The sequence below is a fragment of the Apodemus sylvaticus genome, chromosome 16 (assembly GCF_947179515.1).
Source record: "Apodemus sylvaticus chromosome 16, mApoSyl1.1, whole genome shotgun sequence".
Classification (NCBI taxonomy): Eukaryota; Metazoa; Chordata; class Mammalia; order Rodentia; family Muridae; genus Apodemus; species Apodemus sylvaticus.
The window spans coordinates 57,681,199-57,707,526 of NC_067487.1; the positions used below are offsets into that span (position 1 = coordinate 57,681,199).

The 26,328-nt window shown below is 43.6% G+C and overlaps 1 protein-coding gene across 3 annotated transcripts in view; it reads left to right on the plus strand.

Annotated features, from left to right (window-relative positions):
* Nucleotides 1–26,328, plus strand: part of Mast4 (microtubule associated serine/threonine kinase family member 4) — a 606,534-nt gene that overhangs the window by 224,834 nt on the left and 355,372 nt on the right. Inside the window, exon 1 of one of the 3 annotated variants that reach the window (XM_052160082.1) lies at nt 13,058–13,144. The exons of the other annotated variants lie outside the window; for them this stretch is intronic. Within the exon in view, the coding sequence (XP_052016042.1) occupies nt 13,106–13,144 (39 nt within the window). The 5' untranslated portion in view covers nt 13,058–13,105. Of the gene's footprint in view, nt 1–13,057; nt 13,145–26,328 lie in introns of those variants that run through there. 3 annotated transcript variants of the gene reach the window in all.

The window sequence follows — 26,328 nt, forward strand, 5'->3', positions numbered from 1 at the left end:
TCTGACGTCACCTGGAGATTTTCTCCACAGTAGTTGGCTTCAGATCACTGCTGCAAAGGAGAAAAATTGTTCATCTTGATAGTATTTTGAGCTTTAGGGAATAATGTATGGACGATGCTTTTGTACCCTGGGTTTCCATGTTTGAATTATCACCAGAAGGTTGTATATATTTGAGCTGGAGAAATCCATGCCGCTAACTTAAAAGGGATTGATGGAGCATATTAAGCATAAGTTCCTTTTGAAGGAGGAGACTTTATGTTACTGGATGCACTGTCAATAACTCACTGCATGTATAATCAAACACCACAGCTAAGTAACTCCACGCCAAGAGTGTATTAGTTGTGGTTTTTATATAAAGAATGGTCAAAGGTGTTTCATTAGAAGCAAGCAGAAGAAGTAGATACATTCCTTCCTGCAAGTATCCCTCCTGGAAATGAAATAGTAATATCAGTGGCATGCATTTTAAAACTTGTGCTTCAGACCAAATAAGGATTTTCCCCTTAGTCTCAATTTCTAATCAATTTTTATATTCCGTTATGTTTTCCCTGGAAAGAAACCTGCATTATTCTTGATGATTCAGGGTGAAGAATCTACCATAGAATCTGATTTAATCTGTTAATACTATGCTCTGGTAAAACAGCCAAGATATCCACATCCAGTTGTGTCCTGTATTCTGCAGAGGACAGTTAAAGAAGACCATTAACAGGCTACTCACAGATAGCCTTACCTGCCGTCTCAGAGGAGAGCTCTGACAGGATTTCAAGGTTGTCAGGAGAGGTATGAAATTGTCACCAGAGTTTGGTGGCATTGGAGAGACCCAGAGAAAGGAAAGATGAGGGATCCTGTTTACTTTCAATAATCGAGCTGTGTAGTGTGGGTAGGAAGGTCAGAGAGGGCAGGGTGGCCCCACTCCAGTGACCTTGGGTCTGAGAAGAAGAAGCGTGCAGAGAAAGTCTTGCCTTCCTTTGGCAGTGCTAATCTTCAGGAGATGAGAGCCACATTTTCCTAAGGCCCCAAGGCTCCATGCCCCTCCCCCCCTGCTGCTTCTCTCAGCCCCGCCCCTTTTCTGAAGAAGGCGATTGGCAGACATTAGTGAGAGGGTCTTAAAGGCACTGAAACTCAATCTGCAGGAGTATAAACAGTAGAAGAAAGTTCTCTGCAAATCCGGCCAGCTGGATAATGTAAGCTTTAGTTCTGTGGACCTTGTAAGTGTATCTAAGCTCAGGGTGACCTGGAGTTAGAGATCTGTGCCCGCATGCTTGTTACATTTTATCACCACCCTCCTTCTGGACCACTGTTCTGCTGGCGTGGCACACTTCCAGAACCTCCCCACATCCTTTCTGCCTCACTGAGAATCTCTCCTTCCTTTTCCTATGACCTATATTTACTCTACACTCTCCTGGGAGTTTCAGAAACCGCTAATGCTTGGGCCTTCCCAGGGAGGATGGTGATTCAGTTGGCCTGGGTGTGGCCTTAGCCTTGTGGATTTATAAAAGGTGCTCCTGTGGCTCAGAATCTCTGCTGCTGACTGGTTTACCTCTCATGCCCAGCCCTTCCTTGTTCTCAGCCTGCTCACCCAACATCCTCACTCCCGATTTCAGAAGCAGTGCGCCCTGCAGTGCTGACCTGTCTCTCCTCACTTCCTCTCTTCTACTTATTTATTCAGTGTCTTAGAACCGGAGACTGAATCTTTCCCCCTCCCTATTCTCAAAATCCATCCTGATATCTAATGCTTAGTAGATGCCTAGTGATTGGTTTCTGAATTGAGGGGATAAAAAAATACTAATACTATGATTTCAACAAATCGATTCATTCACTTCTGACTTAGGAATCTTCATCGACTTCGTAGCTGCCTCTCCTTTACTTGAAGAGCACAGATTCCCTAATCTCCTGCCTTTCCTTAAAGCAACGATAAGTACATAAAATTAAAGAGGAATATGGTGCTGAGCTGGGGGGTATTAGCCTGAGTCACAAAAGCCAGCTTTAGATAAGGGGTCCGAGGAGGGCTAAGCCTGGATTCAATAAAGATCAAGAAAGGGATCAGTGGAGAGTCTGTGGTCTCCAGCACTCATGCCCCAATGCTTTGCCCAGAGAATATTAATTTATCTAATTGATGATAATCTGGCCAATTTATTGTAGCATTAAAAATGCAGATCAGTTACCGTATCAAAATATTCACTGGTGTGCCTGGGACGTTTTACATTTTATTTTATTTTATTAGGTGATAATGGGAGGCATAATTGTTAATGTTTGATTCTGGCAAAATACGATTAGTTTCTGTGAAACACATTGTGCATTAATGATATCATTAAGATTAATGAATATAAATGAACGAGCCGGGGATCTCGAATAGAACATGGTGACTTTGTATCAGTGAGTAAAACTAGAGAGGGAGATCCCTTGGTCCTTAAGGACGGACTGTGTGCTGTCACTTCTGAATTCATGTATACACTAGAGAGAAAACAAGTGTGAGAAATTAAATTGCCAATCCCAGTGATTAAATTTTTTTAAAGAACTACTTATTGTTGTTGTTTCAGAAGAGTGTTGTGAATTGGCTTTGGCTAAAGAAGCCACCCTTTAGTTTAATTTTAAGAATGGTTGTTAAAGGGACTTTTCATATGAATTTCTAGATCCTGTATGTGTAAAAGTACATGTATGTTTTAGTGTATTAAAAATCAGGGGCATAAATCATTGCTCCTTAAAATTAGATGTGGCTTCCTCGCATTCCTATATAGTGTGCACATTTACAATCGTCACCTATAACATCACAACTTATACAACATTATTTTAAAAATCTAGAAAAGTGTTTATTTTCCTTGATTGAAAAAGAGCGAGACCCCTGATCAGGGTGTCAGACAGAGCAGAGGGTGAAATGCACAGAACACCCCTGGAATATTTCTGTGGTGTTTATAGGCTGTGTGTTTATAGGGTAGGAAGATCCTGAGAGTGAGACCCAGAGCTGACTTTGCTGTGTTCTGCTCACTTACGATAGAAACACCGCGTTTTTTGTATCTCTCCATAGCTAGTCAGATTTACATATCGCGTCCTTGGGTGGTAACGTGAGCCGTCTTATGTGCACATCCTTCTGATCTTCACCCGAGGCTGCCTTCTTCCTCTCCCTGCACCAGTGTGTGTGGCTCTGCATATATTTGGTTTTCCATTTGTTTGTATGACTGCTTGGGAGTTTTACAGGGCACTTTCTGCCCTTGAGTGGCCTTTGTCGTCCTAGTGAGAGGACAGGAAAAGTGGAGAGGGACAAATCTTGGAGTCAGTTCACTGCCTGGGCCCTGGTCCTGGCTAGAAGAAGCCGGAATTTCTTGTTAACTTCACCTGTTTTCTATTGTCGTGACCTTGGTGGCTTCTTTGAGCCTCTCTGTCTCACTTTCCACATTGGTTAAATTGAACGGGCTTCTTCCCTTCCCAGCAGCTCACAGGAAGCCGATGAGGATTGATGAGGTGGAGTCCAGAGCCCATTTTGTATTTCTTCAAAGAGTCCATTTAGATGATGCTGGAAGACAGGGCTAATGCAGAGGAGAAGTGCTCGCTGTGCGATGCTGGAGAGTACCAGGAAGGACTTCCTTGTCTTTCAGCCATGAGCTAGTTGGCGGATAGTAGCCCTGTTTTTACTAGCATCTGAACTGGATGATGGGTAACTGCAGGTTGAAAGAAAGTCACAGAAAATGTGAGATATGGTGAATGAGGAAGAAGATTCATGGGAGCTTCTAAACCTTTGTGATCTTACGGTTGGGGGGGGGAGCCCTAGATTAAGTGTGTGTGTGTGTGTGTGTGTGTGTGTGTGTGTGTGTGCATGCGCGCGCTCGGGGGGGGGCATTGTGTATGTGGGCTCACATGTGTGGGCTCACATGTGTGTGCATGTGTGTGCATGTGTGTATGTGCATGCATTCATATGAGTGTGCATGCACGTGTTTGTGTGTGAATGATGTATGTGTGTAACAGTGTGCTACACATACAGATGTCAGAGAACAACTTTGTGAAATCTGTTCTCTCTTTCCACCTTTGTGGTGGGTGCCAGAGATTCAACTCAGGTCACCAGACATGTGTGTCAGACACCTTTACCCACTGAACCATCTCACCCACTTGGCTTTTAAATTGCAAGGCTAAAATCATGGTTTTAATTAAAAAACCAAAACCAAAAGAAAAACCTTTTTTATTTCTTTAGATGCTTTTTATACTTTGTGCTTGATATTTCCAAGAAGTTCAGCTAGGTAACAGTTCGTTTAACTTATCTTTATCAGCCTCTTTTGTCACCATAGGATTTAAAAAAAAAAATAGATGTGGGGCTTGAGAGAATAGTTCAGTGGTTAAGTGTTTGCTCTTCCAGATGACCCCAGTTCAGTTACTCTTAAGCATACCTGGTGCTCGAATTGCCTAGAACTCCAGATAGAGAGACTCTGATGCCTCTTGTTTATGTTTCTATTCATACACAGACAGACAGACAGACAGACAAACAGGCAGACAGGCACATAGTAAGCTGAATGTATATAGCCTGACAGTGCTTTTTATAGTCTATGGACCTACAAATCTACTATGATAGGAATACCATTCAGAAGATTTAAAAACAAAGCAGCCTTTGTATTTTATTGCATGGCCTATCTTTTAAAATATATATATTTATATGTTAATATAATTAATATAAATATTTATATATTAAATATATATATTATTTATTTTATTTACATGAGTACACTGTAGATGTCTTCAGACACACCAGAAGAGAGCATTAGATCCAATTACAGACGGTTGTGAGCCATCATGTGGGTGCTGGGATTTGAACTCAGGACCTCTGGAAGAACAGTCAGTGCTCTTAACCTCTGAGCCATCTGCCTAGCCCCCTCGTGGCTTATCTTATTCCTATTCATTTTAGGACCTCCTGTTTTCTAAGCTTGATAAGATACTTGTTCGATTCAGGCACCGTTCGTATCACCATCGCGTCGACATAGGACTGTCTGAAGCTTGTGTGTGTGGTTGGTAGGCATGTCACAGTAATACTATCCATGTCACTTCACACACCCATCCCCATGATCCATGAATGTGGAACACAGAGTTTTCATAAGTACCAGTTCATCGTCCTGTTGTCAGCTATGCACCATTTAGAGACGCAGGGACATAATTGAAAAAATATATTGGTGCTCTTTCCAATTGTCAGATCTTCATAAATGTCGTATGAAAAAAATGAAGTTGTATTACTCGGTTTTATTAGAAATGCTACATTTTGTTGGTTTCGTGTGTTCGCAAAGTAGGGGATATTTTTCCCACTGTGATTGATGTCAGGGCATTTATGGGGATAGTCTGCTATATTTCATATGTATATGAGGGTGTCATTGTTAAAATGTTCAAAAGAAAATTATGTATGTGATTTATCTTTTATTATTTCCTCCCAGGATGTAATTTTTTTTCCATCCCGTGATTCCTATCATGTTGTCAGTAGTGATTTGATGGCTAATATGCCAGGAATAATTAGATAAAAAATGGTGACGCAGATGTCAAGACAATGTAGCTTTCTCGTGAAACGGCCTTAAGCGAAATCATGCGTGTTTCATAGTAGGTATCCCAGGCTGCGTGCGTTGAGGAGTCGGCCTTCCGATTGCAGGCAGATAGGCAGGGAGCTAGGCCAGTGAGGTGCGTGGGCTGCAACATATTTCCTGGGCTTGAACCAAATCAACTGTAGTTTTGAAAATGCTTCTCTGGGAGTTTTGTTAGGTCCTCAGACGCTGTGTGACGGAGGTGGATTATGCCTGTCTCGAGAGAGCTGGAAGGCGTCTTGCCCTTTGTTGGAGTCTTCTTCCTGATGGATATGCTGTGCTTGGTGAGGGCCTGTGTTTATGTGTATAAACAAACCTATGCTCTCCTCCTTAGAGATTAGAATTGCACCATTTCAAATGACTACTTTAAAACACAAGAGAAGTTCATCCGTGGCTAGTGCTTGACCCTGCGTGGCATCTGCTAGAACGTTAAGACAGAGTGGACCCGTTTCGAGGGCTCTATTTACTTCTGACCATTGACGACATGGGCAGTTATTAAGACCTTGTTATTTTGTGTGTTCTTTTAATAAGCGGTAAATATTTCCAGGGATCGACAGTGGTAACATTGAGATGTATTACATAGTAACTCAGTGCGTGGGTTGGGCAGAAATGAGGGGGAGTGTCCAGCTCTGTCAAGAACATCATCTGCTCTCCTCACAAAGGTAACAACAGTGTGCCTGGGGCATGCACACTCCAGCTCCCCACTGTTGCCCAGCTCCACTTTCCCATAGATGAGAGTGAGGCCTCGGCCCTCTCCCCAACCCTGAGTGAATGGCTGGACAGAAGAGTCTGGAAGCCAGAAGTGTGGCCCAAGGGCCTCAGGAGACAGAGGTTCTGAGAGGCTCTGAGTGGAAGGAGGAAGAGCACTGTGAACTCCTGCTTGTGTACCACTGAGGAAGGCCACGACTTCCCACATAGGGCCATGCTGACCTGCCCCTGAGCACACTGGTGCTGGTTTCCGCGTTTCCCCTTCCACTTCCCCAAGCTCATGATACCTTGACACCTAAAAAAAAGAGCAGACTCCACGGAAGAGGGACTTGCCACAGCTGTACCCTTGTTTGTGGCAGAGCCTGGATAGGTCTGGCTGGCTGGCTACCAGGGTGGCTTCTGGGGAAATGAAGAGTGACGTCACAACTGGGATTTCCCCCTCTCCTTCCCTGCTCTGCGCAGAGTAGAACAGCCTTGCTCTGAGTCATGTGCTCAAAAAGGAGAGGGGGATTTAAGGAGCATTCCCTTGGTGGTAAGTTCCAGAAAAGGTATTGGACTAGGAAATAAAGAGCTGCCAGCACTGTCCCGCCCCAGAGACATATGCCGTGCCTGGCACAGCAGCTGAGAGAATGCCCTTGGCTTTGCGTAGGTAGTGTGAGTGTAACTAAGTGCTGGTTGTATTTGGAAGTGTGTAATTGAGAAGGCAAAGACCCAAGGGTTGCTCAGACTGAGAGGAGGCCCATAGCTGCTCTGTCTAGCCCGTCTCCCTCTCCCACTCCCCCTCCCTTCCCCCTTCCTCTCCCTTTCCCCCTCCTCCTCTCCCTCCCCCTCTCCCTCTGCCAGTCCTGCTCAAGGCTTTCGCTCCTCCTCCAATGCTACTTTTCTTTCAGAAGCCCAAGGCATATAGCCATCACCGTGCCCTGGCTGGTATATTCTGATTGCTGATCTCCTATGATAATATTGCCCCTTAAGGGGTAAGGGACCTAGTGCCTTTCACATCTGTCTCTCTTTCCTCCTTGGTTTAGCCACTAGAGGAGAGGAAAGGAAGGAGGTAGGGATATAGACTCCAGCCTGGTCTGAGTTGGTGGCTCGATTCTGCATGTCCTTGGCTGCATGTCTTAGGAAATACATAATCCCTCAGGATGCCAGTCTCCTCGTCTATGGGGGTGGGAAGGGGGCTTACCTGGTTTGTGGGACTGTTGCTGCTGGTGAGGTGACTGATCAGCACATAGCATATGACTGAAAAAAAAAGTCAGTCACTATTATTTATAAGTGAAAGGAGTGGAAATAAAGTATAAACATTAAGAAGGACTCGAAATACAAGCACAGAAATAGGCATTTGAACAAAGCTCTTGAGCCAAGCTCATGACTCTGCTTCTCCTGCCATTCTGGGTCCCTGCCTCATCATAGAGACACAGGGGCATGATTGTTACCACAGTAGATCTTTGTATGCCTTCTCAGGAGTGTTCGTCTCCTTTGTGCCCCACGTGACCCATAACTTTTTAATTAAAAAGGTAGCAAACACTTTCATTGGTTACCAGTAATAATTTTATGAATGGAAAACACAATTAGTGGTTTAATGGGGGAATGTATCCATTTGGCAATATTGACTTCCCTGGGGAATGACTAAGTAAGACACTGAAGCCTTCTCTCTCTCTCAGGTATCTAACAGGATACGATGATGGGGATCTTCTGTCATTATCTGTAGCTCTCCTTGAGAAGTAGCTGTCATCGCCACACTTACTGCATGAACATCCTTCTTACACATTTAGGAACATCCCTCTGAGCTGTGATGAATTCCAGAACGCTTACAAAGCATTCTGTGAGCTCCAGGGGTTTGAGGGGGGCAGAGCAGCAAACTGGAGTTCCTCTGTCATTGCTGCTCCTGGGTCAGGTAGAAAGTCAAGGGAGAATAAGCCTTCTCTGGGGGAGAGATGAGACCCTCTCCCTCCCTTACACTGGGCCTCTCAGTGGACAGATGTTCAGAAGAAAAGGCTGAGTTTGCTGGAAGGGGAAGATGGAGCCAGTGGAGTGGGGTGCAGAGGATAGATCTGAAAATCCCCAGTACCTTTGCTTTTTAAAAAAACAAGCATGCAGGGCTCCGGAGATGGCACAGAGGTTAAGAACATCAACTGCGCTGGGCAGTGGTGGCGCACGCCTTTAATCCCAGCACTCTGGGAGGCAGAGACAGGTGTATTTCTGAGTTCGAGGCCAGCCTGGTCTACAGAGTGAGTTCCAGGACAGCCAGGGCTACACAGAGAAACCCTGTCTCGGAAAAACAAAACTAAACTAAACAAAAAAACACTGATGGCTCTTCCAGAGGTCCTGAGTTCAATTCCCAGTAACCACATGGTGACTCACAACCATCTGTAATGGGATCGGATGCCCTCTTCTGGTGTGTCTGAAGATAGCAACAGCATACTCATATACATTAAATAAATATTTAAACAAAACAAAAGAAAGCAACAACATATGAGCACTCAACTGCCAGGGGATGGGTGCAATCCAGGGAAACTCTGACTCAGGGTAGCCAACACAGATCTACTAGAGACAGGGTTCCAAGTAGGTAGTAGACAGACATCGGACCAGAGACAGACCTGAATTCCTGGGGCACACATCAACACTGTGCCAATGGCTACAAATCTGTGTGAAAAGCAGCCAAATGCCCCTTTTCCTGGTTGGACTTTAGAATTGTTTTTGTTTCCGGAAGACACTGACCTGCAATAATTATTGAACTGTAATTTTGACTTCTATCCTAGTGAGCATCAGTTTTGAATGTCTCATGCCCTAAACAATGGCCAAGGGTAGAAGGGCTCGCGAGGCACCTACGTAAATATTTGTAAGCCAAATAGTACAGAGCTCCTTAATTTAGGGCACAATGCATGACAAAGCCCACTGCGTTTTCTTGTTTGAATACAAACGTAAAGGTGATGTGTACTGAAGTTAGTGTTTTGTGAACTAACTCTCAATATTGTGAACATATTCTGCAAAGGTATAAAATCACAGGGAAAAATGAGTTTATTAATGGAAATTAGTCAGGATCCCAATTATTACCTGTGAATAGTGTCATCATTTGAGGGTTTTATTGCATTTTAACACATGGCTTATCTTGATGAGAAAATATATAGCAAAGGGTAAATGCAGCAATTTCCCTTTACTGCTCCCTCCGCTCAGCCATTATTGCCTGATGTTATTTTTCAGCAGCCTTTCATATTTGTCCCAAATGTTTTTGCCTCTGGCTTGTTTTGTTTCTTTAAAACGTATGTGTATCACTTCTCAAAGTGATACATTTTGACAGGTAATCGATATTTTTTTTCATACTAGATTTGATGGTTATAATCTTCATCTTAGACTTAGTTAAGGGTGGAATGCTAACCTAGATTTTTATCTCAAAATATCCCTTTGTTAGGAGACACAGTTTCTGTCCTCAGCCATAGTCCTTTCAGACCTGTGCATCAAGGCAGTCCTACCTCCAAGGTGCCTGCTTATCAGAGACTCACATCAGCTACCTTTCTGACAGTGTGTCCCCAGAGTGGCTTCTGGTGGCACTTCCAGACAGCTTTCACCAGCGGTCACAGAAAAGACGCTTCTGACCACCCCGCCTCCAAGGAAAGTGTGATCTTTATTTTCAGAGCAAAGGTGTTTTTTGTTTTTCTCTTTTTAGCGAGAGCCTTACTTTTTCCAGAAGTACTAGCCCACTGAAGATATATATATATATATCTTGGGGGGCTTGGGAGAAGGCTCAGCAGGTAAAGATGGCTTGCCTCCAAGCCTGTGGACCTGAGTTCAGTTCCCATAACCCAGGTGGTAGGAGACAAGTCCTCAGAGTTCTCTGCCCTCCATGTACGCACAAGTAAATACAATAGGTTTTTGGTGGTGGTATTATTTTTTATTGTTGTTGTTGTTGTGTTGTTTTGTTTTGTTTTGTTTTAGTAAAAGAACCATGAATAGGGGCTGGAGAGATGGCTCAGTGGTTAAGAGCACTGACTACTCTTCCAGAGGTCCTGAATTCAATTCCCAGCAACCACATGGTGGCTCACAACCATCTGTAATGGGATCTATAATGGGATCCCGTGCCCTCTGTGGTGTATCTGAAAACAGCTACAGTGTGTGTGTGTGTATGTGTGTGTACATATACATTTTTAAAAGAAAAGAACCATGAATGACTTTTGTTTTCCAAAGTCGAGCTTTTCGGTTTGGAAAATGAATGCATCTTCCCCTAAATGCAGTAGGCTTCCTTCTCGGTCTGTGGCAGACAGCAAGGGCTTTGAAAGATGCAGATGTGGGCTCTATAGCTGCCCAGGCGTTGTCTCTGAAGGCTCCTATGATTCAGGAAGTTTTGGTGCTTCTTTGAGGACCACAGGGGCCGTGAGTAGCCTTCCATCCGAAAGCCCTCTTGGTCTTCATTCCCCAGGAAGGGTTGAAGGGAGCAGTGAGGACAGGTACTGTTCCCCCCCCCCCCCCCCCCCGCACCTTGATAAGCCCATTTGGCTGCTTTTAATTGCGCTTTCCTTTCTCTTTCTCTCTCTCTCTCTCTCTCTCTCTCTCTCTCTCTCTCTCTCTCTTTCTTTCTTTCTCTCTTTCTTTCGCTCTCTCTCTTTCTTTCTTTCTGTTTTTTTTTTGTTTTTTTGTTTTTTGTTTTTTTTTTTTTTTTTTGAGACAGGGTTTCTCTGTGTAGCCCTGGCTGTCCTGGAACTCACTCTGTAGACCAGACTGGCCTCAAACTCAGAAATCCGCCTGCCTCTGCCTCCCAGAGTGCTGGGATTAAAAGCGTGCGCCACCACTGCCCGGCTGGGCTTTTCTTTTCTATAAAAAAGAAAGAAAGAAAGAAAGAAAGAAAGAAAGAAAGAAAGAAAGAAAGAAAGAAAGAAAGAAAGAAAGAAAGAAAGAAAGAAAGAAAGAAAGAAAGAAAGAAAAGAAAGAAAGAAAAGAAAGAGGAAGGAAGGAAGGAAGGAAGAAGGAAGGAAGGAAGGAAAGAAAAGAAAGAAAAGAAGGAAGGAAGGGAGGAAGAGAAAGAAAGAAAGAAAGAAAGAAAGAAAGAACAGACTATTTTTTACACCTTAGGTTTTAAACAGGAATATACAGTTTTGAAGGCATCTTTTTCCAAACGGTGGTGGCTTATGCTCAAGTTTATTGGTGTGTTTTGAGTTGTGTGATTGACCAGTTTTGTGCTATCCTCCCAAGGCCCCCACCCCACCAACCGCTTGCCCACTGCACTCTCTGGGGCTTTCTGCCTTAAGTGACATCAACCGAACACATCTAAATGGAGAATATTCTGATAGCCTTCTCTGCTGAGCCTCAGCTAGGGACCATCCAACTGGACTTCTTTTGTGTGTCTAGAGATGTATGCAAGGACTGGCGGTGCAAAATGCAACCAATTTGGCTCAGCGCTTAGATTCATAAATCCCAGAGCTATTTTTAATGGCATAATCTAATCAATTGATAACATGGCTACCAGCATGCTGGCAGCCAGGAAGGGAGCGAAAAGCGAAAGAGGGGTGGGGGGGGGGTCTATAAAGACCTACCAGACATTTCTTTCTTCTTCTCTCCGATCATTTAGAAATCTTTAGATCTCTGGTAATTCTTAGGTAAGGGTCCAAGAATCACTGATAGTTTAAATAATTTTAGGGCTGCTTTCCTGTGTTTTTTTTTTTTTTCAAGAAGACAAATATGTAACTGTGGAGCAAATGTGGAGGTGGTTCTCAGACACACCACTGAGTGCCTGCCTCCCTGAGGACCAAACAGTTCCCCCAATTGAAGTATCTTTAGAGCAGACACAGGAGGAATTATTTATTATAAATTGATCGTATCTTATATTGTTACTCCTGTGCCATGCCAGTAATGAAACCTAATATTCATCTGGTAGTTGCTTAGAATTGCAGTAAGATGAAGATAAGCGGGAGTAAACAAGCAGAAACAAACTGTGAAATTGCACATGATGGGAATCTACCTCCGCCCCACCCCCCAACAGCTTAGAAGGCTATGTGAATAGGTTAATATCGCAGCTAATGATGGGTCTTAGAATTTCTCCCTTCTTTTTACATGTTGGTCAGATATCAGCAGAACTAAGTTCTAGGTGGGGAAAATTAAAACCTTTACTCTGTGTCTTAGGGTTGGGAGCTGCCCCTGAGAGAGGTTTGTGTGAAGGAATGGAGATCTCCGGGTGGGAAGTGCTCCCTGGAGGATGGCTGAGAAGCAGCCGCGCCCTGAGCTCTCCTTTCACGTTTCAGGCAGCAGCCCCTGTGTTCTGCTACAATTTATTTCCTTTGATGCCGGTAGAAAAGACAAGCACCAGGAGCGGTGGTGCCGCTGGAGGTGACCAACTGGCCCTGTTTTTTTCTTTTCTTTCTTTTTTCTTCTTCTTTTTTTTTTTCACCTTCCCAAATCAGTGGCTGCTTTCAGAGGTGTGTGTCAGCGCTGATTTACTCTGGACCTCGGAAGGGGCTTGACCGAAAGTCCGCTGCTGAAAGCCATTTACCTGCTTGCCCGGAAAACCACCAGTCAGCATTTGGAAGAACAAAACAAGGGATCCCACGATTTCCAGTCTGATAGCGAAAGCCTCCTCTGCCTGCCGGGGTTGGGGGGGAAAATACAGGAGGTGCTTGTCGGAGCCCACTTGCTGCGCGCTCGCTCGCTCGCTCGCAGGCTCTCCGGGGCCAACTGGGAGAGCATCCGTGATCTCCGAAGTTGGTGGAGTGAATAACTAAGCAGGACCAGCTGACTTCAGGCTCCAATCAGCTAGAGCGTGATGTAAGTGCTTAGCAGCTGCGGGGGCTCTGAAATAGCGTGGCCAAGTAGAGGTAGAACAGCATGGTCAGACAGTGGCGACAGGCTCAGAGAAAGCAGAGAGGGAGATGGATGAGTCCAGCATTCTGAGACGGAGAGGGCTCCAGGTAGGCGAACCTTCCATTCTTCACATGCAGCGCTGTCAGTGGCTAGCCATTGAGGAGCTCAAAGTTCCTGTGACATTCCTTTACTGGGCACAGCTGTGTGCCTGTGCTCAGTTCTTAATATATACTTGGCACCGGGGTCTGCTGGGGTACTCTGTACGGGTCTGACACATGATGGGGTTCAGTGAGGGGAGGGCCTTTTGTCAGAGACAATAGACAGGACTTTTAGTTTGACACTTTGGGCATGGTTGTTCAGGAATAGTTCAGTCTGGGGTGGTGGCGGCCGCTGATAAGAAGCTCCGCGTTTTATCAAATGTCAGGGAGGTCTGAGGCAGTAGCGACTCTGGCTAGTAATGGGAACACGGGACTGAGTTTTGCACCCGGGGTCACCACCTCTGTGTGACTGCCCGGCAGTTGTCTGCAGTTGTTAGACAGTCTACCTGTCGGTGAAATGAAAGTTTTCTACTGGCAACTGGATCAGAGTTGTCTGTGTTTAGGAAAGATGTGTGCCTCCCCCCCACACCCTCCCCACACCTTGCTTTTCTGTGTTCAACTTTGTCTAATTTACTCTCTGTCTCTCTTCGAGTGTACAAATGTACACCAAGTGAAAACTTCGCAAATATAAAAACTTAAAAACAAAAACAAAAACAAAAAACCCACATCTGCCCGGCAGGCTGGCTGTGTTTGAGTTTAAGGAAGCCACAGCTTAAATGTATTCAAATTAGTATTTACCTACCAGTGGCTCTGTTTGCTGTAAAAAGTTTTTTTTTGGGGGGGGGGGTGTTGTTTTGTTTTGTTTTCCTTTAGGAAAGAATCTGGCCATTTTTGAGCTCTTGCTCATTATTTTTGAAATTAAGACAATATGCCTGCCCCTGGGTCCAGATTAGACAGCATGCTTAGAAATGATTATTTGGTGACCCTTTGAGTCATTGTCCCTTTGGCTGCTTTGGGTGTTGTCGGTTACTTATGGTGACATGCTTTATGTCCATTTAACATCATAGTGCTGTGGGCAAGCCAGAGGATTGTTTGTGGGCAGACAAGAGAGGGAATGAAAAAGTTGGGGTTCAGTGCCATCCATTGTCCCAGACCTAAGTAAACAGATGACCTCCTTGGAGAGTCCTGTGGTCATTGTTTGTGAATGTGCAGTCACTGCTGTGACTTCCTCTTCTTTGTTTTCGTCCTCTCCATAAAGTTCTGGTAATGCACAGCTGTTTGTGTCTTCCTGCCCCCTTTGGAGTCACCAGTTAAATATGGACAAGCTCTTTGTTAAAACAGCGCTGTTTTAACGTCCAGCAGTGCCCATTACTTTTAACTGATGGCAATGTGTTGATGCTTTCTCCCCTATAGTACAACTTCATGGTTTTTAAATATATTTTTGAGAAGAAATTTTTGTAGATCTTTTTTTCATTCTGTAATTTCTTCTTTATAATGACATCGGAGATGTTTGGAGGCTTGGGGGCTTTGTCAGGTTGTTGGTTTTCAGTGAGTTTTAATTTAGAAATAGAAGAGGAATTCCCCCCCCCCAACTTAAAAGTTTAGAGCTGCATCTTTCTAAAAGGATGTCTAACAAAACAAAGGAACTTGACTTGCTAATGTGGAATTAGAGTGCCGAGATCTCTGTTGTAGGGAGCCTGCTCTTGGGTCAGCTGATTTCCCCAGGGTATCCTGCTGGAGAGTGAACAGTTTCTATTGTGGGTGAGAAACTCAGTCTTCATATTATAAGAAATAACATCCTGGAAGTGTCCAAAAGTTCCTCAGTGACAGCCCGACACATGCCCCCATTTCCTTCATTGGACTTGTTGCTCAGGCAATTCATATTTTAAAAGACATCACACACACAGAGCAGCTGTTTCAAGAAATTCCAATGTAAGGAAAGGACATGATAGAAAGTCTGCATTTGCATTACAACAGACGTTACTGTAGAACTTGTAAGAGGACCGCCATGTAGTGAGATTCAGATTCAGGGTGCTGGTGAGGTACTCCTGAGGTAGCAGAACCCAGAGCAAACCTCCATCTCTTTATCCCCGCTGCTGCCACTCAGTGTGTAGGAAATCCTGAGCAGTCCATATCGCCCATGGGATTTATTTAATTTTCTGTAATATGGCGTGCTTTAACACAGGATTGTTGCATTTTTAAAATCAAGATGTAGGTATATTTGAGTTTTTAAAGTTACAGATTACATAATATAATAAATATTAGATATTATATTATCTTTAAGTTAGAGCCATCACTAGGAAAGCCAGTAAACATTGATTAGAGAGATGATAACAGTTGTGAATAGTCAGGGTGGTGCTATGTGCTAGAGAGAATGAGAGTCTATGCATTGAATAAATGAACAGTATGTGGAACTAACCAGATCTTTAAATAACTTAAAGCTTAGTGTCAGAAATCTGAAGTGCACAGTATTCTAATTTTCTAAAATCTAATTTTACAATAATGCAATATGTGTTCAGTGCAGAATCCTACAATGTGTGTTTGGAACTTATTTTAAGATCTCAGTACCTCTAGCTCTTCAGAACAGGCATACTGGTAATGTCTTTAAAATTTGGGTTTTGTAAAAAGAAAAAAAAACTATTTTAGTCAGAACTTACAATTCCTCAGAGCAAGGCTACCTCATGGGTGGTAGCCTCCCGGAGCTGCTGTCTTAAGTGGCTGTACCTTTCTGTCTTGTGCATAGACTGTTAGTGTTTCCGGTGATGCTGATGGTTACTTCAGCCAGTGCTTCTGAAGTGAGACTGTGAGCAGGAGCCCCCAGAGGCTTTCACCATTAGATTCTGGAAACTTCTCAGACAGCATCTCAAAACAGGAGGAAAACTGGCTGATGGACTCGGGCAGACCTTGGACTTGGGGCAATTTGAATTTCTAGACAGGTCTAATTTGTCAATTGTTAACTGGCTCCTTTCAGACCTAATATCCCTCATCTCTGGGTCATATTTTTAACTGTCAGGGAAATTAATTGTTTTAGTGATTTCCATTATATGTTTCCCTCTTACTTGTTTTAATGAGAGTGTCCAGTGATGGATTCCGAGGCTGGTGAACACTGAGTACCCAGCATCACTGAGTGCTGCCCAGGCCTGTGTGAGACGGGTGAGGTGTCTTAGGGAGGCTTCCACGGTTCTCTTCCTGCAGTCTTGTTGAGCTGTGACCTGCTAGGCATCATCTTCTCCCATTAAATATTCCCATTGCAAGTCTATTTCCCAGGCAGCGTGGACTGCTAGAATGTGGAAACAGTGTTTCTTCAGTCGCTTGTGTGAGGCAAAACAACAAAGTAACTAGATGTTCCTCTTTCAGACTCCCAGCAAGCTTGGGCTTTGCTGGATTTTCTTTCTTTGCCCTAGCTTTTTTTCTTTCCCCTTCCCAATACACACCTTAGGTGAAAGAAATAATAGAGAGCCCATAAGAGCCTTGTGTCTGATTTTCTTCTGATGTTGGTGTAGAATTCAGTTTAGACGGCAGAGACGCTGTGGAGACTTCATGTTTGATCTGAGTATCAGATCACCTCTATGTTGTGCTTGAGTGTAGGTCATTCCAGTCGTAACATCTCAGTGTCCCTTCTGTGGCAACTGTAATGTAATTAGAAGTGTGTCTACACCTTATCTGAGACTTACCAGCATGCTCCTTCTGTGCGAGTACCACTCTGTCTCTGTTCCTTTGAAGAAAGACTCTGGATGGCTTTTGGAGTCATCTAGTTAGAACCTGGTAGACAAACTCAGGACATAAATTCTTCTTGGGATGAGGTATTTTCTTCTCCAGCAATTCTAGAAACTCCTGTAAATTTCATTGAGGCAGGAAGAACTTCATTGGTGCATAAATGAGCTTTTGCTATGACTGGCCACCTAATTTGTTAAACAGATTAGAAGCACACATGAACGGTGTTTCTTATGCATCCGAGCAGATTTCTTTCTGCTTGGAAGCAGGCCTGATTCTGTAGCCTACTCTGATGGGTAATGCTGACATGTCTTTGAATTCAGAAAAATATTAGCTTATTTATACTCTAAGATTCATTAATCTTAATAATAAAAGTGTTAAGGATGTAAAAATAAGTAAATGTGAAGCCAGGCATGGTGGAGTATACCTTTAATCTCACCACTCAGGAGGCAGAGGCAGGTGGGTCTCTGAGTTTGAGGCTAGTCTGACCTATAGATTTGAGTTCTGGGACAGCTGGGGCTACAGAGAGAAACCCTGTTACAAAAACAAAACAAAACAAAACATCAATCAATCAATCAATCAGTTGATACTGGATCCTTTTTTTCATAGTTAAGGACCCAATACATCATTACCTTTGTAATCATTCTGTGACTGATAGAATAATTCTCTGTGTCACCCTGGTTCCCAAGTTCGATTTCTCCATCACTTGCATCCTCTTACTAAGCCATGAGATCTCCATGAACATACGTAGATCGTAGGTCTAACATTCTTCCTCCTGGATTGCCAAGACCCCTGGTATCATCAGTGTTCAGGCCCTATCCTGTCCAGCCTGCTTCTCAACCCTGTTCCCAGCAGACCTCCCTTCTATTTCAGGATAGAATAAGAAGGAATGCTGTACTTTTCACCTGTTCTCTCTACCTCTCTAGTCTGACTATGGCAGGCCAAGACTGTGTCTCTCATTCTTGAGGGCAACAAATGTACTTGCACCCTGCTTTCCTACAATTACTTCAATTATATTTTCTTTTTCTTTCTCTCTCTCTCTCTCTCTCTCTCTCTCTCTCTTTTTTTTTTTTTTTTTTTTTGACACAGGGTCTCTATGTAGCCCAGGCTGTCCTGGAACACTCCCAGAGATCTTCCAGCCTCTGCTTCTAAGTGACAGGATCAGAGGTGTGCGCCAGCATGCCCAGGCCACCTTTCTTTATTTTACTCAAATTCTTGCCGGGCGGTGGTGGCGCACGGCTGTAACCCCAGCACTTGGGAGGCAGAGGCAGGCGGATTTCTGAGTTCGAGGCCAGCCTGGTCTACAGAGTGAGTTCCAGGACAGCCAGGGCTACACAGAGAAACCCTGTCTCGGAAACAAAACAAAATAAAACAAAACAAAAAGAAAACAAATTCTTTCTGCTTATTATAGACAAAAGTAAATTCTCAGTTGTTCATAGCATTTTCCATAATTACTGCATCCGGTTCTACTCTTCCCAGGATCTCATTGTTTTATTTACATACTTAATTCTGTGGAATATTTGAATTACTGTATTTTTAAATTGTATCAGTTTAGATTATTTTACCTGTGAATATTTCATCTTAAAACTATTGACTTATACTCTTTAGATTTTAGACCTACAGTCTTTAGACTTTAGAGTCAGCTTGGTGCTCAGTGACATGGAATATCTATACACCCAGGGTCAAGTTTTCTTGACCATTCAGAATCTTCATGTTTGTGTCTGCACAACAGCCATGGAAGTTTGAAGAGGATGAACACTCCCTCAGCACAGGTCTAACACTCAGGACCGTCTCTGTTCACTTTAGCTCTCTTGTGTGTTATTACAGCATTGTGTAGAGTGCAATTTTAAGTCCTTAAATAAGGATGTCATAAGTATCTGGGCAATAGACCCACGGCCTATATAAATTAGTTTAAGATGTTTAATGCAGCGGCGTGGGGAGCGTGAGTGAAGCTTAGGTGATTGTGCAGAAAACAGAAGCAGCAAGGGGATGATAAACCTTCTCAAACAAAAGTGCTTAAGAGGGGACAACAATTAATAGAACCCAGAATCTAGAAGATGTAGACAACCATGTGACCAGATCAGGGGTCCTCAACCTGTGGGGCACGACCCCATTGGAGGTGACATATCAACATCTGCATACCAAATATTTTCATTGCAACTGATAACAGTATCAAAATCACAGTTATGAGGTAGCAATGGAAATAATTTTATGAGTGGGGTCACCACAGCATGAGGAACTGTTTTAAAGGGCTACAGCGTTAGGAGGGGCTGAGGACCACTGCCCCAGCTGCCTCATCTGTATTTTCCCCTTATCCCTATGAATAAAGCATGGTCAGAAGCTAGTGGGGAGAGGGGATCAGCGACTCAGGCACCCAGCATTGTGGGAGGGAACTAACCCAGGAGAGCACTTCTGACTCCTCTGCCAGGCTGCCCTTCCGCAGGTCCCAGCCTAGAATCCACAACCTCTACCTCATCCATCTATTTGCCCAGAGAGGTCTTTTTTTGCAGAATTACTGCTTAATACTAAGTTCTTTTATTAAGGGCTAATGAGGAGAGACTAAGAGACATCTCTCTACTTTGTGTAATCTACCCCGACCCTGGAAACCCCGCCCATTATGCTGAGCACTGTCCCTATGTTAGGGCCATACACCCATACAATAAATTGGTTTAGACACATAAGATAAAATGGCCCATGAGCAGGCCTGCCTCCCTTCCTGGGTGAGCTAATTTGTATCTTTTAATCCAGTGATGGGTACCCTGTGCTCACATCGCCTCATGTGTGCCCTAGCTACTCAGAATTGACTGCATATGTAGCAGACTGTTCTTCATTCTTTAGTTCTGGCTTGCTTCTTTGAAGTGTCACGTGGTTTTATTTATTATACCTTTAAAACTTTTTAAGTTGTCTGAAAAAAAATGCTTTAGAGTAGATAGGTCCTAAAACTTTGATAATGTTGCACTCTAAACAATGAAAATACTTAAAAGAATGTGAACAGAATGAAGGAGATAATAGACAAACTGATCAATAAACTATAAGAATTGAGAATCACATGAACTTAGAAAAAATCAATATGCATGAAGCAACCAATCATTTTATTGTTGGCACTAGAACCCAACAAAAGCAAATAGGCTGCTTGAATTTACAAGAAATGTATTTCAAATAAATTATGAAATACAAATAGACTGTACCAACTTACCATAGAATTACATATTTTTCTTGGTGCCAATCATAAACAGGGAGATTGGCAGATAACTCGCGGTACACATGGTAGAGGGCAGCACTGCCTCCATTTAACATCGTGGGTTTGAAATGTGTTTAGTGACATCAGTGCATCAGGTGATTAAGAGAGCAGGTTGCTAAGTAACACTAACATGTAAGCATATTTAAAATGTGTACCATCTACATATGCAAGCACATACATGGAGCAGGGGTAAAGTGTATGTGTGTGTGTGTGTGCGCGTGCGTGTGCGTGTGTGTGTGTGTGTGTGTGTGCGCGCGTGCGCACTCATGCACATGGGTGTCTGTGCCTGCCTAATGGGACAGAAGGCAGGAGCCTGCACATGTTTTAGAGTGTTGAAAGTCATCTCCTGTGTACCATGTACTATGTGATCTCAGAGACTGTTTGATTCTTCACCAGTAAGCAAATAACACTTATTTGCAGAGTTCTTAAAGAAGGATCACAATGAGGTATAAGAAGTCTGAAAACTACTCATTGTAACCAAGGTCTAAAATCTATTTTGTTTTTCTTCATATCATCCAGATAAGAAGAAAATGCAGTAACAGATTAACCCCTTCATGTCTGGGTAGTATTGTATCTGTCTCTATTCCCTTTACAGCAAACATGATATGTTTTGCCATTGTCAATGAAAGAGAGGGTTTGTAAGGACTGGTTTTATTTCATCACTGTCTCGGAGAAACTTTAGATGTCCCTGTTGCTGGCAGTGAGCTTCCTCTTGCCTGTGCTCTGGACATAGCACACAGGGATTCCATTACCATTTGGCAGGGGTGCACAGCCATGGCTGAAATGTACTGTTCCTTAAGCCGTGACACACACACATGACATCACTGGAAGTGCTATGTCTGGCCTTCTTTCTTCCAGTAAGATGTGGTTTGTGTTTTCTGAATGGACAGGTAGGGAGGGGTGTGTGTGTAAGGGGAGGACGTGAAAACCCTTTGTATTATTTCTCCAGTTCCCAGAGAGCATCAACGACAGTAATGAGAGGGCACAAAGCATTCAGCAACTCACTGGGAGCATGCTTATTACAGCGGGATGGCTACAGGCAGCGCTCGGTCATTACCCCAAAGCACGGACATGCAGTTTTACCTTTTCAGAATTGTTACCAACATGCTCCATGGCGTACAGCAGAAAACCACCTCAGGGGCATGCCAGGGCAATTGCCTTGTTCCTGCAAGCTTCCTCCTAGTGCCAGAGATAACATGCCCACAATTTTGACTGGAACCCTTCTCATGGAAAGAACATCTATTGTAATTCTCATATTTATTATTTTTACATGGGTTGCGAGTGTTTCTGGTCTTCCCTTAGGCAGCGAATAACAGCCCTTACTTATCCTTTGCCTTTCTTTCCAGAGATAGAAACAACAAAAACAACAACAATGATGATGGTGATGATGATGATGATGATGATGATGATGATGATAGTTGTATTGAATAGATCTATGTCAGAAAACTGTGTCTTGTCTCAAATACATACTGTGTATTTTTCTTTTAGATTCTAGCAAGGCAAAAAGAATAGAATGTGGAACTGACATGGCAGAGACTTATAGAATGGTGCAGGCATTTTCAAGCATTATGAGTTTTGGGCCATGTTAGTCATGGCTTTATGGTGGTTGAATCTCTCAGACAAATAGTGGGAGCCAAATGAGTATCGGGCAGGTAATAAGATCACTCTAGGCAGGTTGTACACACAAAGTGTGCAAGGCATAGCTGACAGACATGCCCACCCTTTCTTTATAAGGAGCTTCAAACAATTATAAGAGCAAGCAAAGACCCGAGTCCTAGTAACGGTGTTATACGGAGGCACTGGACATTTTATGAGGAGGTCATTGCAGGGTTTCGAGTAGAGCACAGAAATGTCTTAGCAGCCATCAGCCGTTCTCTGCAAATGCTTGGAGGAGCCCAATACTATATGCAGGATAAAGAGTTGTCAGGTTGTGAGTGAGGCGAGCTGTACTGCTGGACAGAGCCGCTGACGGAGGAAGTACAAAAACAGCAATTTAGGATGACATCAACAGGATGCAGTGACTGTCGCCGGTCAGGAAAGGAAGGATGGAGGAGACTGGAGGTGACTCCCAGGCTTGGGGTCTGCGGGCAGAGACAAATAGCAGGAAGCGGAAGTGGTTTGAATGTTGAGAAGAGACATGGCACCTCTGGGCGCCATCTAGGGGCCATGTGCAGGAACCAGTTGTGTCTTCTCAAGAGAGTCCGCTGTGATCAGTCATAATAAATAATTGGTCTAGGCCTTGAGTAAGAGGAGAAGACAGACTCACCCATATTAACAGATTTATGTTAGAGTAGTTTTGGGAATTATATTACAGTGAGTATCTTAATGCATATTTTGCCTGCATGGTTAAAATTGGACTATGCAGAGTAGTTTAATGGTTTTAGTGGTGCACCTTGAAAATAATGTATACAGAAGAAGGGTTTTTTTTTTGTTTCCTTTTTCTTTCATTTTGAAAATTGCTTCCAACTTTGACAACTTGCCTACAAGTCTCATTCCAATACAATTTTGAAAAGCAGAGTGAAACACCTCAGATGAGAGAGGCTATAATGGAAAAAGCAATTCATTCTTAAATGAAGATGATGAGGCAGGCACCATATTGCCTGAAACAGTGAGTGAATTTAAAACCTAAGTGAGATTACATCAAATTCAGCTGAAATTCTTGTTCCTTTTGAATGGAATATCTGCAACAAAGGATATCTGCAATAAAGAATATCTGCAATAAAGATATCTGCAATAAAGAATATCTGTAATAAAGGATTCACCTTTAAAAGGCACTGGATACAAGGGACCATTTTAATCAGTTTTCTGACCCGCTTTCCAATTTCTTTTGGCACCTGTGAATGTGTACACAAAGCCATTAAGTCGTATTGATAATACAAATTCCCCTTTTTGAGAGGCCAATACTTGAGAATACTGGCTTTATTTTATTAGCAATACTTGCCCCGTTTCATTTGTCGAGAACACGCAAATCCTCAGGGAAGTTGTAGGAACACACAGATTTTGTCAGAAGTTCAAAATGACAGAGGAAAGTCCTCGTAGACTAATACTTTTGAAAACTTGATGCTCCAAGTTAGAATTAGGTCTGGATAGGGGACTGGAGAGTTGGCTCAGTGGTTGAGAGAGCTTACTGTTCTTGTACGGGACCCCAGTTCGGTTCCCAGCACCCACATCGGGTGGCTTACACACCTTTAACTCCAGCTCCAGGAAATCTTGACTCCCTCTTCTGGCCTCCACGGGGGCCTGCACTCATGTGCACAAGCCTACGTCCAGCCACACAGACACACATAATTAAAAATAAAATATTTTCAACAAGAAATAAGCCTAGATTTGTTTAGTCTTATGATTTTCTTATCCTATGATATTTTTTAATGTAACATTAATAGTTTCATTAGCTTCTTATGACATATTCTCTCAGTTTTGGCATTACTCTGAAGATAAATTGAGCAATACTACTGCTGATGACAGTATTTGCAGGTTTCCATTAAAACCTTATTCTTTATATTAATGGTGAGGCTCATGATTCTTTTCTTAGGATGTGTGGCAACCCAATGGTGACACATTTGGTAAAAAGAATGAAATCTGATGATGTGCAAGAGTAGATTTTTTCTTTTTTTTTTTTTTTAAGATTTATTTATTATAAATAAGTATACTGTAGTTGTCTTCAGACACACCAGAAGAGGGCATCAGATCTCATTACAGATGGTTGTGAGTCACCATATGGTTGCTGGGATTTGAACTCAGGATCTCTGGGAGAGCAGTCAGTGCTCATAACCGCTGAGCCATCTCTCCAGCCCCATTATTTTTAATATGCATCCCCCAGTAGGTGGAACTCCGTATACATTCCCTTCATGCGGCCTCATGCTCAGTAGGGGTACTTTCTCCTGGCTGGACCCTCAGCTCACCTGTGTCACTTGGGTTCATCTGTGTGTCATAGCTGAGGTCTTGGAGCATGCTGGCTTGGGTGGCTTCCCAGAGTTGTCTCTGGGGACTTACCCTGAGAGGAGCATGGTCAGAGCAGCCACTGCCCATTAAGTCTGGGTCCAAGAGCCTGGAGTCAAAAGCCGGCTCACATTCGTCAGCACCGACTTCTGCAGCCTGGTTTGCAGTGTGTGATAGCAGCAGAGACTATAACACCCAGGACAGGCTTCTGTGTGGCTAAGAGCAGCCTGGGTGTTGCTGCCGTGTATTGGCTCCACCCCCTTAGGCACCGGCTCCTTTGAAGCTTTGCTTTTGTTATCGGCAAGATATGATTCTTAACTCAGAAGGGTGTTATAAAAACTAGTGCAGCGTGTGTAGGTAAAACACCGCAGCCGGTGTCAAGGACATGGGGAGGACATCCTAAGTTCTGGAGTTGTGGCTGTGGCTGCTGCCCTGCTGTAAGCGCGGGCTTCCTCGTCCTCTCCGGCCCTTGCCTCCCTCGCACGCACGTGGCTCTAGAACACAGCTTCCTTTTATTTGAGGTCCTGTTCCCTCTGCTATATGGAAGCAGCGACTTTACTCGGCCCGGTAACTATGAGGACGTAAAGCAAGCAGCTTTCTGTACTAGCACTCTAGGCTGCCGTAACAAAATGACAGTTGAGGGGGGTTAGCAGTCCAGTCATTTCTCTCAGGCTGCTGGAGAGTCCGAAATTGAGGTGCCTACACACTTTGTGTCTGCCGTCTCTTTCTTCTTACCTGGCTGGATGCTTAGAAGAGAGATACCCTGTCTTTCATTTCAGTTAAGGCACTGGGCTCATCCTCAACACCCCACCCCATTATCGAACCCAGCCTTGATGGCCACTCAAAGCGCATGTCTGTAGTCCCAGCCCTCTGGGAGGCAAAGGCAGGCGGATTTCTGAGTTCGAGGCCAGCCTGGTCTATAGAGTGAGTTCCAGGACAGCCAGGGCTACACAGAGAAACCCTGTCTTGGAAAAAACCAAACCCACCTATAAATATCACCCTGGTAGTAAAGGCTTTGATGTGAGTGTCTGGGATGCAGAGGGGCTACACATGCTTAGACCGCGGGATTGACCATGGCATGTGAGTGGACACTTAGTAAAGTAGGTTTATCGTGTTTCCTACTCACACATTACCTTGTTCCTGATATAGTCTCCTTTCTTCCACCACCACCCCTCATTTCTTTAGTCCTTAGGTACCTGCTATATGAGCCAAACCTTACACCTCATCCTTTCGTCTTCTTGATATCTATTAGCACTGTCTTTATTAAAAGAGGTAAAAAGGACTAGGAAAGGCAGGAAGAGGAGAACCGTGGTGCCACTTGGAAGGACCCAGACTGAGAAGGTTATTCAAAATACCTAGCAATGGGCCTCTCTGTGCTTTCCAAAAATTAGTGAATAGGGAACGCAGGAAGGGTTAAGGAGAACTGTCCTGGAGTCCATTAAATCACCCCACCTCATCAGCCTTAACCCATGCCACAAGGTAACCTGGGGGCTGGGTCCCATGGTACTCCTGCATACAGCTTGCCCCTATAACCTGCTGTATGTAGTGGTGACTGCATTGAAATTAGTTTAGTTTTAGAGACACAGGTTGACAAGCTTTCCTTTCTACCAGACTACTGGCCCTCAGTCTTCATATTTTAATGTTCCTTCCTTGTCTGTTACTTTGGTGTGTGTGTGTGTGTGTGTGTGTGTGTGTGTGTGTGTGTGTGTATGTGTATGTTTCCTGGCCATGCAAGCTGTGCCGCACTTTGTGTTTTTCCTCCGGAATTTGTTCCATTGAAAACCTGTGTTCTCAAGATATTTGCTTTGAGATGACTTTGATGTGCATTTGTGGGAATAGGTTTTGAGCTCCTGGATAGCAACTTCACTATGCCACTTTCTCTAGAAACTAATTGGCTGATTTGGGTTGGAGGCGAGGTGCAAGTCTATACATTTGACCAATTTCACAGCGCTTACCTTGGAAGCTATTGAAATGCAAATCCAGGCTACGCTTAGAGACTCCAAGAAGTCAGACATTCGGCTCTTTGTTTTCTTCTGAAAAATAAGCATTTGAAATTCATGCACAGTCTTCATTCATGTGCTTTATAGCTAGGCTCTGCCGGTGTGTCTGGATAAATCCCATTACTATTATTTAAAATGTCAGGGGTGGAACTCTACATCTCTAACACCACATTACCCTCGTGATCTTTAACCAATTGAGATAACTTGAAATTTAGGGTGTAAATGTACTCGTGTATTTGTCCATATATATATATGTATATATATATAAATGCATTTATATACCCACCCCAGGTCTGCCCCTCATTGATGCTATCTTTAAATCCCCTTCCTGTGACATGGGTAAGGAGTCAAAACAACTT